This window comes from Pristis pectinata, chromosome 14, assembly GCF_009764475.1.
Source record: "Pristis pectinata isolate sPriPec2 chromosome 14, sPriPec2.1.pri, whole genome shotgun sequence".
Lineage (NCBI taxonomy): Eukaryota > Metazoa > Chordata > Chondrichthyes > Rhinopristiformes > Pristidae > Pristis > Pristis pectinata.
In genome coordinates this window covers 40498094-40514702 of record NC_067418.1, presented here as the reverse complement: position 1 = coordinate 40514702, position 16609 = coordinate 40498094, and the positions used below count along the sequence as shown (strand labels likewise).

The window sequence follows — 16609 nt, the reverse complement described above, 5'->3', positions numbered from 1 at the left end:
CGGCGGACCACCTCAAACCGGCCCATTTGGATCTGCAACAGCCTGTCGAGGTTGCCACGCCACGACGCAGAGGCCGCCCCCCTAAGCGGCAGCTGGCACAGCCCACGGACCTTGGGGACTGTCTCGCTGGTTCTGGGGGGGGGTTGTGTGGCGACTCACCGTCTAGTCGGGCGAACCGGCTCGGCAGTCGGGTCGCGCGGCGTCGGAGCGACGAGGCCCAAGATGGCGGCGGGCCTAGTCTTTCCGAGCGACGGGGAGAACCCGCGCGCGGGAAAGTCCTGATGACGTAGGACTTACGTCATTGCCGGTTTTTTTGGGCGGGAGTTTTTCTCCCTTAAAGGGCCCGCACAAGGCGGGAAAATAAACCAGTTCTGTTTGGCAATCCTCCGAGTAGAGTCTTGTTTTATTCCGCTGTAGCAACCGCTACACTGCATTGTTTTCTCTCCCCAATATAAATTGCATCCCACATCATTATAGGACCACTAACCTCTGAGGCAAATAAACTCTTTCAAATCTGCAGTATAAAAGTTTGAATAGATGGGATTTAGATCTGCTAGTTCAGTGATTTTTGCTTTGTTGCTTCCGGCTTATTGCCAGTCACTCTTTGTAGATCTCCATAAATCAAATGTAATAGCCTTTTTCTTCAATCTCATGAAGTTACAAGAAGGTTTTATTTAATCTTGAGGCTTACTGATAGCATCAAGAAACTTTTTAAAGAATGCCTCTAAATTGTAATTGAAATAAATAATTAAATTCAGCACAATGTGATATACAGCCAACAGCTCTGCGTGTAGAACCTTTTCTTGTCAAGATGAATGATCCACTTCCCCATAGCTGACAGAAGAGCATTGGAAGGAGCAGCCCAATAAGACATCATCCCGGAGTGCTGTCTGGTTTTGTTTTCCATTAGATGACCTTAAGTGACTGTGGTTATATCAATTATAGCTGTGCTTTATGACTGTTAATATGCTGAATTTGCATAACATTTGAAACAAAACATGCTAGGAATCAAAATTCAGCATCATGACATATTATGAAAATGGATTTGATTCGAAATCTTCAATTCTTCCCTTTCTGGATGTTCTGCTGCGTAATCCTACAATTTTGTAGCTTGTCCTTTCAGCCTTGTTAGATATCAAATGGTGTATTCCAAACTCCTTGAATCCCACTTACTAGGATGGGAATTCTGTTGGAAACTTCAGTATTTTTGCATTATTTTCAAGTTTCCTCAAGCCCACTAATCTTCCTTTTGCTCCACAACTCAAAAATGTTGCCACTCTTTTGGGTTTCCAGGGTGCTCTGGTACCTGAATCTACTGCCTTTCTTTCCTCAACTTGGATAACCTTGACCACAAATCGTGATGGGCTATCCACTTTGAGGTATCCCGAGCTGCACAATGCTGACAAATGCTCACTTCTAGCTTGGGCTACTGGATAATCAGCATCCCTGTCTGAGAATCCTCTAAACAAAGGAACTGAGGCCTACTGTGGTATGTAACATTTGTAGTTAAGACTAAAGCAGATCTTGGTCCTCAATTTTCCAATATCAGAGATACTTGCCAAAAAAATTGCTATTAAGGGGAGTTTCTTCTTTGTGCTGCAATCCAACTTGAATTCTTCATGTTGTGTTATGCAAAAGCTTCAATTCTATGTGTAAAGGGTTCATTTGATGCTTCTTCATGCAGCTGATATTTAATTTTAAAGTACATATTATGATTCAATATTTTACAGTATTTTTTCAATACGTTATTGAACAGGTTAACTTGTTTGACACAGAAATATCCTAATGAAGATGCAGTGTGCTGAATGGAGCCACATCACAAATGATTAACTGGTAAATTGCACTCTTGCAGTGGAGTAAGTTAAATAATTAGAATAACTCTGTGATTAAAGGCTCATTACACCAGTTTGGCTATTTCTTACCTATTAACCTATCTCAGCAATCTTTTGGAGTATTATTTACAGAGTTAATCAACTGGAGATAAACACTCTTCCACTGTAGCCAAACAAAGTCTATGTTGCATCTTGTCAGTGACTGTCAGTTCATTGTTGGACTGCATAACTTCACATTGTCACTGTGGTCACTACTGCATGGTTTTGCTATTATGCATGCATCAGCTAATTATCCTTCTGTTCAAGACAAATTTCTGTATAAGTCCTAAATGAAAGTTTAATCAAACATTTCAATGATCAAACAAATCAACCTAAACATTTAATCAAACAAGCTTGCACAGAAATAAAGAGAAATTCTTGCTTTCAGATCTTCATAGTTAAACTAGTTTTGCAACTGAAATGCAATGTATATTTTTGCTGTCATTGAGGAGTTTTCAATAGGATAATTTTCCCAAACATCTTATTATGATGAGGTAATGAAAAAGTTAACACCAAGTAATGTCAGCATCAAGTCCTTGTAGATTGGATTCTTGTTCTGTGCCTTTATGCAATGCTGTGAAGGTGTGGTCAGCTGCTGCTTTGAACTGCTGTAGTCCTTTGTGAAGGTGCATTCATGGTCGGGAGTTACAGGACTTAGACCCAGCAATAATAAGGGACCAGCACTATATTTCCAAGATGGGTCAGTATGTGCCTTGGAGGGGAACCTGCAGGTAGTGGTGTTCTCATGCTTCTGCTACCCTTGCCGTTCTTAATGGTGGAGTGCCAAGTTTGGGAGGTCCTTTTGGAGGAGTCAAGGTAAGAGACTGCAGTGCCCTTTGTATATGGTACACACTGCAGCTATGGTACACCTGTGGTGGAGGGAATGAGTGGCAGAGACAGAACTCATCAGCACACTTAGAAGGTACTTAGGTGAGTGCACAAAGTTCTGTAATCGATGGGGCAATGGGCCAGGAGCTGAGAAATGCGATTTATCCTAAACAGAATATGACACGAAGGTTGGTGGTGTTGTGAATAGTGTAGAAGGTTGTCGAAGGTCACAGCGGGACACTGATGGAATGCAAAGCTGGGCTGAGAAGTGGCAGATGGAGTTCAACCTGGAAAAGTGAAGTGATTCACTTTGGAAGGTCAAATTTGAAGGCAGAATACACGGTTAATGGCAGGATTCTTAGCATTGTGGAGAAACACAAAGATCTTGGGATCCAAGTCCATAGATTCCTCAAAGTTGCTGCACAAGTTGATAGGGTTGTTAAGAAGGCGTATGGCGTGTTGGCCTTCATTAGTCAGGGCATTAAGTTCAAGAGCCGCGAGGTAATGTTGCAGCCCTATAGAACTCTGGTGAGACCACACTTGGAGTATTGTGTTCAGTTCTGGTCGCCTCATTATAGGAAGGATGTGGAAGCTTTAGAAAAGGTGCAGCGGAGATTTACCAGGATGCTACCTGGATTGGAGAGCATGTCTTATGAGGATAGGTTGAACAACGAAGGCTTTTCTCTTTGGATCAAAGGAGGATGAGAGGTGAATTGATAGAGATGTACAAGATGATAAGAGGCATTGATCGAATGGACAGCCAGATGATTTTTCCCAGGGTGGAAATGGCTAACATGAGGGGGCATAATTTTAAGGTGATTGGAGGAAAGTACGGAGGGAGGGTGGATATCAGAGGCAAGTTTTTTTTTACACAGCGGTGGGCGTGTGGAACACGCTGCCGGGGTGCTGGTAGGGACACTTAAGAGACTCTTAGATAGGCACATGGATGATAAAACAAAATGGAGGGGTATGTGGGAGGGAATGGTTAGACTGATCTTAGACTAGGTTAAAAGGTCTGCACAACATTGTGGACAGAAGGGCCTGTACTGTGCTGTAATGTTCTAGAATATCCTAAGTAGCTGTATCTTGACCAGTGTGGACACCATGGGTTGGATGGCTGCCTGCAGTGTTGTAAATTTTCATGAATCCTTGTATTGGAGTCACTTGTGAGCCAGACTGGAAAAGATGAGAGATCATCTCCAAAGAATATCAGTAAACCTGTAGTTTTTGATGACAGTTTGACAACTTCATGGGCACTTTTACACATACCAGCTTCTATGGAAATTGCATTCAAATTCTGCACCTGCTGCCAGTGGGTTTTGTACTTTATTCTGTTTTGATTGTCTCAGTTTAGACAATGTTGATGGATAACCTGACGGGTGGATAATTCTATTTGTATGTCTGTATCCAAATAATTTCATTTACATGGTATTACTGTATCTTAGTGGGTGCCATATCAGATTAACATTATTTACAATCTATTGGACGATGTGTACCTAGAAATTTGATTATGCTGAGCTAGATCATTTAGTGCTATGTAATTGGAAACTTAGTTTAACCCGGGTAGATAGTATTTGCGATCATGTCAGTCATGAAGCTTGCTTGAGTATTTCCTGTTGCAAGTCATCCTTCCAATCCTGATGCATGTACTTGCAAGTAATAAGTAATTCACAGAATGGATTTCTTCTCTGTGGAATGCTTTTAAGAGCAGTACAAGTAGAACTTAGTTGCGTTGTCCTAAGAGTGCTGATTGTTGGGCACTTCCTGGACAAAGTGGTCTTAATCCTGCAACGTGACCTGGAAAGACCTGTAGTTTATTTACCAACTTTTTTTTTTGCGTGCCACCATCCCCTCATTTCATAGACCCTCCCCAATGTACAGCCAGTCTCTTTTCCCACCCTCCCAAACCCTAATGTATATGATTTTCTCAACCCCGCCCCCTCCCCCCCCACTATCACCACCATCTCCTTGCCCCACAGGAAGTGCCAACCAAGTTTCCACTCCTTTTCCTCCTGAGGAAGTGCCAGCCCTTCCCCCTGATTTTTTTTCTACCCCTCGCAGCATCATGTCTTGCTATCTGGAGTCGATGAGTGATGGTAAGCTTCAAGCTCTATCCTTTCCTCTCGGTGCCTAATTGAGTCTGTGGCTGACCACCTCCTGGGCCCAGAATTGGGAGAGGAGTAATGGACAGCACATTTTTTTTGACCCCAGAAATATGAATACCTGGTGATTGGTGGGACAATGACCAAACTGGTCATTGTTCAACTGCATTAATAGCATTCCAGCATCTCTTTTTTTTGAGCTGCATTGCAGTTCCCAGCCAGTACTGTTCAGTAACAATGGTGGCATTCTGTGCCTAATGGTATGGGATGTATAGATTATTCCTGATTTTATTTTTTTATTATTGTCACTGAACAAATCAAATTTCATTACAAAATGCACTTTTTGGATTCTTGCTAGTGGTTTAGGATTAAAATTTAAACGCTGTTCCTTGTATTTGGGAACTGTAATTGCAACTTTCTGCTTGTCCATTCCTTGACCTACATTTTGTTTTTTGTCCTTAAACATCAAAGTACTGGAGGAAAACTTGGCATTTATCATCTGTGTGATGGCTTACAGAAGTGACAGTCCAGTAGTGAGAAAAGTTGAGGTTTGTTAGGGGAATTGAGTAAATTTTGGGGTTTGGCTTTATTTTTGGATTCCTGTGGTCTCTCAGTATTGCAGGAGTGACTGTAAATCTGTAGCATTTGTATTTAAACAAATCTTGTTTGGCTCAGATGTATTCGGGAAATAACAAATTTCAGATAGTGGCACATAATGTTTAGGGGTATCCTCTCTATTGGTTCTGGGTTATTCCTATATGTTACATGTACCCAATTTCTAAAGGAAATGTACTGATGGTTCCCTCACATTTCACTGCTAATTGCACATATACACTTCCCACCTGGTTTGTTGCCCACTAACTTGCTTCATTGACAAGGCTTGTTTTCTTAAAAAAAACAGTGACAGACAAAGAAAAACAATAAATTCACCCTTCATTGACAGTTTTGTTTTACAGAACAGTGTACTACAACATGGGCCAATTGGCAATCACATTACTGGACAATAAAAGCAGCATGTGATTGGAAGTAGATTCAGACTATATTTCTGTCACATGGTATGGAATTTCTGTTTACAAGTAGTGTATACTATAATTCTGTCCATACTCCATGGTGAATGTGCAAGGTGCAGCCTGAGCAATGTATCCATTAAACGTTCAGAAAGTATTTAGTCATGGTTGTGTACATTGGTGTTTACATAAGGTTCTGATTTGGCTCCATTCTGTTTACAGGTGACTGAGTTTGCATAACGTCCACTCTCCACGTGACTACACAAAACTCCTGAACTTATTTTGAGAATTTTAACATCAAGTTGAGGAGCATTTTCATTCCCTAGAAGACTTGGGTTTTGAATTAAATGGCTGATAAACAAATCAGGTATTTGCACTAATGTTGTTTTCACCATTTGCTGTAATTTTCCTGTAGAATTACTTGTGGTTGCATGTAAAATAAATTCCATCTAAATTAATAATTAAGTAACCTGTCCTCTCATCCTATCTGCAGAATCTGTGGTCATGCCTTTTAATATTTTTGCTTTTCTCTCTTCCAAAACACTGCTGCAAAATGGGTACTATCTTCTTGGTATTGGTTTATTATTGTCACTTGTACCGAGGTACAGTGAGAAACTTGTCTTGCATACCGATTCATTACACAGTGCAGTTACATTGGGTTAGTACAAAGTGCATTGATGTAGTACAGGTATGGAATACTCATGGTGATTCTTCTTGTGTAAATCGAGCTGATAACTATATTTGTGTATACAGTTTTACTAATGGGGAATTTAGTTATACAGCACAGAAACCGGCCCATCGGTCCATGCTGACCAAGCTGCCTACCCGAGTTAGTCTCATTTTGCCTGCATTTTGTCCCATATCCTTCTCAACCTTACCTATCTGTGTGCCTGTCCAAGTCTCTCTTAAATGTTGTAATTGTACCCACCTCTACCCCTTCCCCTGGCAGTCCATTCCACAAAAGCGCCACCTTCTGTGTGGAAAAAGTTGCCCTTTGGGTCCCCTTTTAAATTTCTCCCCTCTCTCCTTTAAATCTGTGCCCTCTAGTTTTAGACTGCCCTACCCTGGGGAAAAAGACAGTGACCATTCACCTTGTCTTTCCCCCTCATGATTGTATATACCTCCATAAGGTCATCTCTCGGCCTCCTGCACTCCAGGGTAAAATGCCCTTGCCTATCCAGCCTCTCTCCAGACCCAGTAGCATCCTTGTGAATCTTTTCTGCACCATTTTCAGCTTGGTGTCATCCTTCCTATCCACAGGCGGCCAGAACTGCACACAGCGCTCCAAGTGCGGTCTGACCGACATCTTGCACAGTTGTAACACAACATCCCAACTCTTTGTACTCAGAGCCCTGACCAATGAAGGCAAGTGTGCCAAACACCACCTCTGCCATCCTGTCTACCTGTGTTGCCTCTTCCAAGGAACTATGTACTTGTAGAACAGAGAGACTTGGGAGTAAGACACTATCTAGGGCTCTGCCATTTACTGTGCCAGTCCTCCCCAGGTTTAACTTGCCAAAATGCAACACTTTGCACTTATCCATCTGCCATTCCTTGGCCTGCTTTCCCAGTTGACCAAGATCCTGCTGTAATCTTAGATAACCTTCGCTGTCCACCATACTGCCAGTTTTTGTGTCATTTGCATATTTATGAACCATGCCACTTACATTGATGACAAACAACATTGGACCCAGCACCAATCCCTGTAGTACACCACTGCTCACAAGCCTGCAATCTGAATGGCAACCCTCCATTACCACCCTCTGACTTCTTCCACCAAGGCAATTTTGTATCCAATTGGCTAGCTCACCTTGAATCCCATGTGATTTAACTTTCCAGACCAGCCTACCATCCGGGACCTTGTCAAAGGCCTTGCTGAAGTCCAAGTAGGCAAAGTCTACCACTCCGCCTTTGTCAATCCTCTTGGTCACCTCTTCAAAAAGTCACTCAGGTTTGTGTGACTCTGTTTCCCATGCACAAAGCCATGCTGACTATCCCTGTCAGAATCCCCCTCCAGTAACTTGCCCACCACTGATGTAAGGCTCATTAGCCTGTAGTTCCCTGGCATGTCCTTGGGGTCCTTCTTAAATAAAGGCACAACATTAGCCACCCTCCAGTCTTCTGGTAACTCACCTGTGGCTAAAGATAATGCAAATACCTCTGCTAGGGCTCCAGCAATTTCTTCCTTGGCTGCCCACAACGTCCAAGGATACAGTTGGCCAGGCCCAGGGGAGTTATCCACCTTTTATTTGCTTTAAGATCTCCAGCACCTCCTCTTGTAAAGTGGATCTGTTTCTTCCCTGACATCCCTAGCTTCCATGACCTCTTCCATGTTAAATACAAATGAGAAATGTTCATGTCGGACCATGTCCATCTCCTATGGCTCCATGCATGGACAAATCCTTAAGGGGGCCTATTCTCTCCCTTGTTACCCTTTTGCCTTTTAATATACTTGTAGAATCTCTTGGGCTTCTCCTTTACCCATCTGCCAACACAAGGTCATGTCCTCGTTTTGCCCTCCTACATGCCTTTATACTTCTTTCAAGGCACTCACTTTATCCTAGCTGTCTACACTGGACATATGCCTCTTTTTTTTTCTCTCTCCATGACGGAATGTCAAGGTTGGATGTGAGCCAGGGTTCCCTAACCTTCTCAGCCTTGCCCTTCACTCTAACAGGAGCATGCTAGCCCTCTCCTCTTACTTTTTTTTGAAAAACCTTCTACTTGGCAGACATCCCCTTACTTGCAAATTTGCCATAGTTCACCAGCATTTTGATGCACTTAGAATTGTATCACTTTGTGTGCCTGTTGCAAAATTACCCTGACTGCTTTAAACAAAAGAATTTGTTTAGTTCTCCCTCTGTATGCTCCATGTCTGCAGCCTGGAAAAGGATCTGTGGTTTCCCACCACAACAGTTTCTGTGGTATATTAGTGTTGGGAAATGAAATATTTTAGCTACTCATTGTCAGCAAGACATATATTAGCAGGTCACAGATGAGCTCCTCCATCTGATATTGCAGTCCCTGAACTTTCACTCATGTTGCAATGTTGGAAAAAGTCATAGAAGAATTGAGAACAAATGGTTGATCTTTGGAATAGACTGACATGGAAGTTCATGTCAGTTTATGCAAAAGCAAATTAAATAAATTTCTTATTGAAAGTAACAATTTGGTATAAGACCGAAAAAGTCATTTTTAATTCCCAAAGTTCTCCATCACTAGAGACATATTTGGTTACGTTATGGACTATTTTGTTTGTGTTTGATTGCTACAGTAAGTCTACAGCAAAATTATTGTTATGTAATTATAAAATTAGATAATATTTAATAAACAGGAACAATTATTGGACTTTACAGGTCCATGTTGGTGTAATGCCCCATATGAGCCAATCAATCCCCTTATTTTACCTACGAGTTCTACTTCTCGCTACCCTGGGTAAAGAATTCTTCCTGAATTGCCTTTATAATCTTTTAATCACCGACTTTTAAAATGCCTCTAGTCTTGCCCTCGAGTAGAAATATCTCAGTGAAGGGATTACCAGAATTATAGATGGTCAGTTAGTTGGATGGGATCTTTTTGTCTAAAATTTCCTATACTCCCATGGGACAAGTTGTGTGTGCAAGGGAAGAATGAAGTGTTGAAGTCTGGAAAAGAATGTGCTGAAGTTAATGTGCCATCGCTATTTAATAATGTAAAACCAAATCCCTTTCTCTTGAAGCCTATCAGTAACAGTTTGAGGAGTGCGAAACTGCTCTTAATGTAGTCTGAGGTGTAAATCATCAGGAACTCTCCATATTCACCATTATTCTGCTAGTCAGCCTGCATCTCACAAAACCAGTTCCTCTACTTTGTCTCCATACCCTTTCAGTCTCTTCTAACACAATCTTTTATTCATAAATTTTCTTCAGAGTTTTTTAAAAACTTTTTTGGCATTTGCACTGTTTTCATCTGCTCTTGCTGTGTGGCCAGATCACCGTGCAGAATGATAATGAAGAATAATTGTGGCCCTTGTTAGCTTGCCAAGTTCCCGAAATTATCATTTATCTTGACCTGTCCAAAAGATATTTTCCAATTAGTTTGTCCATGAGCCAAAAATGGATCAACAGTCTATTGTAATCAATTAAGTTTGCTTTTATTGAAAATGTGATAGAAAGTCTAACGTAAGCAATAGCAGAATGTGCATCAAAAATAAGTTAATTGGCAAAATCAACTCATGATGATGCTGCAAATACTCATCAATTATTTGGGTCAGATTATGTGACGCTCGTGGTGATCTCAGCATCTGTACAGATTTAGGAGACCTCTCTGCTATCATGTCTCTGCAGACCCATTGAACAAGTGACCAAATTAATCTTCCTCCTTTGTTCTTTCACCATATTCTTGCAAAATTTCCCCCTTTCAGTATTTATTCAGTTTTCTTCTGAAAGTGAGATCCACCATGTTTCAGATGGTGAAGTCCAGATCATGACAGTATTAGTGATGGTATTAATTACACCAGGCCTTGAATATCAATGGTTGTCACCACTATTGACTGGAGAAGTGTCTCTTGAATCTTTGATCCTTTTATGTTGGTGAACTTTGGACTTTTCACAAAATGAGCACTTTCTCATGCATTGTATTAGCTTTTTACATCAAATTTGTGTGTGCTCTCAATCTCATACCCTCAAAGCTCTTATAAAGCTGAATCCCTTACCATGCTCTTATGTGGTATACTGATCAAATTTTCTTTCCTTTTTTTGTTAGGAAAGTGGCAGAGCATATTGCACAATCCTTCAAAAAGTATCTGCAAAGTGGATCAACTGTTGCAGCAACCTCCCTGTCCGAATTATTGTATCTGCTTACTGAGCTGCTGCAGTTGATTTGTTTTGAGGCAGTGTTCTTAACTCTCACTGAAGTAAGGTCTGCCAGGAACTTTTATGTTCAGATATTGTCTATGATGTTAGCCTATGGTAGGCCTACCACACTAATGTGGAAAAACTTAAAAAATTTGATTATTATGGAAGAGAACAGATACATTTTTGTTTCTTGGCAGAGCAACTTGATTCTGATATGGTTATCTGGAGTTTGCATCTTGTGTAAAGAAATGGAGGGGGTTTGTTTTTCCAAGTTGACCACGGGAAGAAGGCGACGAGTTAAACTAAATGCAGTGGTATGCTGAGCAGATGGGACAAAACAAGGGTGATTGACTTGGGATAATGTCTTATTAGTTGGTGTAGAAATTGCCGTTTACACATGCTGCTCTGTTCTTCATGTAGTAAACATTTCATCGTTAGAGTAGGAGTTGAACCATGAGGATATGGTTTCCGAGTCAGCAAGAGAAAAATGCAAAGCAGTTTTTTATTATTCCATACTGAATTCTTCTTGGAGAATCTCGATTTAGCTGCAGTTCAGTGTGACTGAGTCAGTCACCGTGCAGCAGTGGTCTCGTGTTTCCTCTTAGTTAGTGTCAGTTTACGGATGACTGCTCCTAATTGGTCTTGCTTGTTTGAACTGGCATTAATTTCCATGAAAGTAATGCAAGTTTTTCTAGTTGGAAACTTGCCTCATAGCTTTTGTGCAAGGGCTTAATCTGCTGCAGATATAAGGGGTAAGTAATCATTTAGCTGCCTTTACAGCTGCTGTCTGGTTCCCAGTGGAAGAAAGGTCTGCAGTTCAGATATAGCTAGACCGTGAAAGTATTCTCTGCACTTTTCCCAGTAAGTTTCTGCACACCAGATTCATGCTGGCTGCTCCTGTGAAATGTTAGTATCTAAACAGCACTAACTGCACTATTGAGTGGCTCATGGCCTCAGTAATAGGGCCCAGTTTTGTGAGTAGCTTGTGCCAATTAAAGCTGTACTCCACTTAATAAATCTTGCTTGCACCTCCTTAAAGGGCTGGTGCATTCTTTCTCCAGGCAGATGATGGGAGACATTGTGCTGGATTTTGTAACTTGCCAAAGGATGCACACCATCTATTTGTGAAAGCTGGTTGCTCTATTTGTGGACGATGCCCTGGAGTCTTTGGCACAGGAGTTAGGAAGAAAGGGATGTGTCTAGATTCTGCAAGTGATCATGTGATTGTCTGGACACATCAAGAAGGCAATGAGGAGGAGGGGTGGGGGGTGCGGTGGGGATATCCCTGTTGGAGTTAAACCACATGGGGACCTGGATGCAGTACCACGAAAGGTGCAGTGATCTTGACAAGCCTGTACCTTCAAATGCAGCATCCCACCACTTCCACCAGTAGCCTTTGACGTTTCTCAGTGCACTACACCACCTCCCATCACTAATCCCCCAACTGTCTCAATTGGGACTGTTATCCCAAAGAACATGCGTGCTGCCATTATGCACCCTTATGCAATGAGCAGCAAGCCTCACACCTACATCTCGCTGTATGTACGCTGCCGTAAAAAAAAACAACCATGGCATGCACTACACCGAAATGCATTCATTAGTACCCATCTCCCTCTTGCAGAAGAAGGTGCCACATAACTGGAGTTGACCTGCAGGGGCAGGTGTGCCTGCATCCCTCTAGAGGAATGATGCAGATGATCATTGAAGTGCCATTGCGTCGTCCTTGACCCATGATGGAGCTGAAACCCAAAAAAGGTGACAGTATCCTTGTACTTCATCTTGTGCCCCTCTACCCACTAATCCCACAGGCTCTTCTGGTTTAAAAGCAGAAGGAGGTGTAAACATGCTTTTCGTATCTTTGCTGCATCACTATTTTTGGGTTTCTCAGACAACCAGGAATTACACGTGGTAAGGTGGTGGTAAAGTACATTTTTTTTTGTCACTTGTTTAACACCCTTTGTTATCAGCTCAGGCACTCGCACTGTGTAGTTTAGGGGTTAATTTATGATATCTGCTTGTGGCATGTCAATAGTATGAGTGTCCAAGACATGGCCAGGTGCTAGCTCCTGGAAAGCCGATGTAGCAACCATCTTCAGAAGATGCAAATGAAGACTTCATTGTGGTACCCTACAGGAGAAGGCTAATAAATTTGCTCAGTGAAATTATTGGTTCATGGCAGGTGTGTCGGAAGGCCTTGGTCCTGGAGCAAGGAGGTCCAGCACCAATCACATAAAGTCTTGGAATCGGGAGTGGGGTACAACTCCATCAGCATATTTGTGCATCCAACAATGATACCGCATCTGATGGCATATATTCTGTTTCCAGTGAAGCACAAGCAGAAGCCACTTGATACCTGAATCCTTGGACACTTGTCATGCAAATCGTTGCCTGTATGGTCGGGGATTACAGTCTATAGAAGGACTGTAGGGGGACTCATCGTGGTTCACCAATCTCTCCTTGGTGGGATTGCTGAAGCACTTCAGGTCGGAGGTAGTTGTTGGCCAAGTCTGTTCACTGCAAACTTGCTGTGTGGTTTTACACTGACAACCTTTGGGGCATCCGCTGTCTCCACAGTGCCAGTATCCTTGCTGTTGCTCATTAGACTGCTGTTACCCACGAGGATTGGTTACAGTCTGAAGTTGGGCCCCACTAAGCTCGTCTGCTCACAGATTTCCCCCACCAAGAGTTGGCGGTTTTACCATCAGTCATGCTGCAACTCCAGGGGAAGCACTGACAATGTAGGATGGGCCACGACATGTGGTTGGCAGGTATTATGGACAAGCTCAAGGGTAATTAGTCTTTTTAAGGTACTTATCGTGCATTGGTTGTAATTTTAATTTGGAATTTTTATTGCTTTTGCATTGCGGACAAGAACTCACTGCGTTGGTGGGGGGAAAGTAAGAGGAGGACTGCTGATGAATGTGGACTTGACAATGTGTTTGAGCAGGAAATGAGAATCCAATTAGCAAGCAGCAGACCTCTGCCAATCATGAGCTTTGTCATGTACTGAGGGCATGTTCAGAACACCCCAGAGCTGTGCTATGTTGCATTCTCTGTGGCAGAATGTCATTCATTCGATGCCTAATATCTACATGTAATTTCTCTCTCTGTGTCTCTCTCTTAACAACTTGGTTTCAAATGCCATGTGGTGAATGGATGATCTTTGCTGCTTAGCCATTGTATCTCGGTTTGTTGTGGCGACTGAAGTACAAGTGGTGCAGTGGAGTGGTGTAGAATTAAGGCGTTGTGTCTGCTGCCAGGTCATTGAGAATTAAGGCGTTGTGTCTGCTGCCAGGTCATTGAGCATTGACCTGCATGATTCATTGCAGATGGGGACACATCCTTGAGGATAATCCATTCGGGTTGTGGCATATTTTGTGCCCACACAGTGATGCAAGCGTAGTTAATGATGCCCTGCGCCATGAGGAAGCCTCTCAAAACGATGTGCTCATTCCATGTATTGCTGTCTGACAAGAAAGAATGACAGCTTCCCCAGAACCACGGTCTCCAACCTCCCTCAGTCAGTGGTCATGTGACTGGCTAGAAATAGAAATGTTACTGCTGTGTAGTAGGGTTACTTTGTCGAACTTGAGACGAGATGGGCATGCAGTTGGTTGCATACATTCCTGGTGCCACCTTGAGCAGCTTTACATCACAATCTTCTATCTCAATGTGGTAAAAATTCGAAAATTTTTATGTCCTTTCTTCCCTACTCTTTTCCCCAGCACAAGATTTTTTTTTTATTATTTACCTAGAGGAAAACCAAAATGCAAACAAATTAAATTTATGAATAATTGATTTTTTTTGTCTGCAATGTCAGCCACCACCTAAAGGAGGAATTTGATTGCCAGCTGCTGCAAGCACAGATCATGGCCTGTTCTTCAAGGACCCAAGCATCAGAATCGGGTTTATTATCGCTGACATATGTCATGAAATTTGTTGTTTAGCGGTAGCAGTACAGTGCAAGACATAAAAAATTACTATAAGTTACCAAAAAATAAATAAGTAAAATAGTGCAAAAGAGGAATAACGAGGTAGTATTCATGGACCATTCAGAAATCTGATGGCAGAGGTGAAGAAACTGTTCCTAAAGCATTGAGTGTGGGTCTTCAGGCTCCTGTACCACCTTCTGAATGATAGTAACGTGAAGAGGGCATGTCCTGGGTGGTGAGGATCCTTAATGATGCATGCCGCCGCCTTGAGGCACCGCCTCTTGAAGATGCCCTTAATGGCGGGAAGGGTTGTGCCGTTGATGGAGCTGGCTGAGTCTACAACCCTCTGCAGGCTCTTTCGATCCTGCACATTGGAGCCTCCGTACCAGGCGGTGATACAACCAGTAAGAAAGCTCTCCACCATACATTTGTAGAAATTTGCAAGAGTCTTTGGTGACACACCAAATCTGCTCAAACTCCTAATGAAGTAGAGCTGCTGGCATGCCATCTTCATGATTGCATCAATGTGTCGGGCCCAGGCTAGAAAAAAATGGTGCCAGAGAGGGGCAGCTTTTTGTGTGCGGCTCCTAAGGGAATTATCCCATTTACAACTACTACAGCTGAAATCTGCAGCCACAGACACTGCAGTAAGTAACATTGTTTCACCAAAGGTATAGACTTTCCTGAGCCTCAAGTGTGCTGCTGGACTGTGCTCCCTGAACATGCCATTTGTCTGGCGATGGACTTGCTGCAAACAGGTTTGGTAGAAAGCCCATTGTATGTGATTGCTACTGTTGCAAGGCAGTTAGCTATTTAGTTAACGGAATTGGTAGTGGTTGCTAAATAACAAGCTAGCAACTTGAACAAGATGGTTTATGTGATCTCCCTGAGCATCTGAACTCCAATAGATTGCCATCAAATATTCCGATCTTTTTCATAAAGCATGCTGTCTGCCGAAAATCTGCAACAGCCAAAATTTCAGATAGATGCCTTGCAAATCTGCACCTTAATTTCACAAAGCTTCTGCATGTTCCCCTTCAGGAAAATAATAATTAAATCCAAATTAATTGGAAGTTGTCAGGAAATATTCTGAAGTTTTAAAAAGGAATAAAATACTTAAATTTTTTTTATTACAATAAGATTTTGTACTTTGAGTCACAAAGACAGATTTTTAAACACTTTTTCAGCTTAGTACACTAAATCTTTTTTCCCCATTTATTTTATTTGTATTCCAGAGAAATGGCAATCAGACTGGTAGGGACAAAAGTGTGACATTCAGTTATTCAGAGCTGCTTTGCTGTTCGGTCAGTTCATGGTTGATCTATATTTCAACTCTGTTTACCTACAGGAGTCCGATATCCATTATTGCCATTGTCTCATCTAAAATAATTTTGTTGTTTTATGTGTTTAATCTCCATGAGTGATTGCTTGTTTTCTAAATATAGCTATGGGACTGATTATCGAGGGGCTTGTTTCAAAAACAGAAATGGGGGAATGATTAGTATAGAGATGCAAGGGTATTTATCATACCTTAATGATGTTTGAACTATGCTGACATCCTTTATGATTTTCTGCTTTCCTTAACAACCCTTGAGTCATGGGAGCAGGAATTTAAACCTGGTAAATGGTTGTGAAAGTTCATTTTTTTCCAGAGACATTGGATGGGTTTGCTTTTATGCAGTTCATTCATCTTTGTAACTTGCACACTCCTTTTGACAAGTGAACTTAGGCCACCCTAGAACTATGTTGAAGGCCAAGGCAAAGTTCACACGATACCATGGACATTATTTCCAGATGGAAAGCAAATTGCCGGTTGTTTTGAGACCAAAGGCCATTTGTGTAATGTTAACTGCAAAGCACTGAAGGGAGGACCTAAACCAGTATTGAGAAGATGAGAAGTAGGTCATTTATGCCTTGAGCCTGCTCTCCTGTTCAATAGAATTGTGATTGATCATCTACATAATTACATTCCTACACTAACCCCTTATCATAGAATTGTCACAGCACTGAAGGAGGACACTTAGCCCATTAAGC

At 42.0% G+C, this 16609-nt stretch overlaps 1 protein-coding gene across 4 annotated transcripts in view; it reads left to right on the top strand.

The window, feature by feature from the left end:
• Window positions 1–16609, top strand: part of LOC127577612 (mitochondrial glutamate carrier 1-like) — a 110891-nt gene that overhangs the window by 38807 nt on the left and 55475 nt on the right. For all 4 annotated transcript variants that reach the window (XM_052028903.1, XM_052028902.1, XM_052028901.1 and 1 more), the window contains exon 2: window positions 6031–6175. In XM_052028903.1, the coding sequence (XP_051884863.1) occupies window positions 6156–6175 (20 nt within the window). In that variant the 5' untranslated portion in view covers window positions 6031–6155. The remainder of the gene's footprint in view (window positions 1–6030; window positions 6176–16609) is intronic.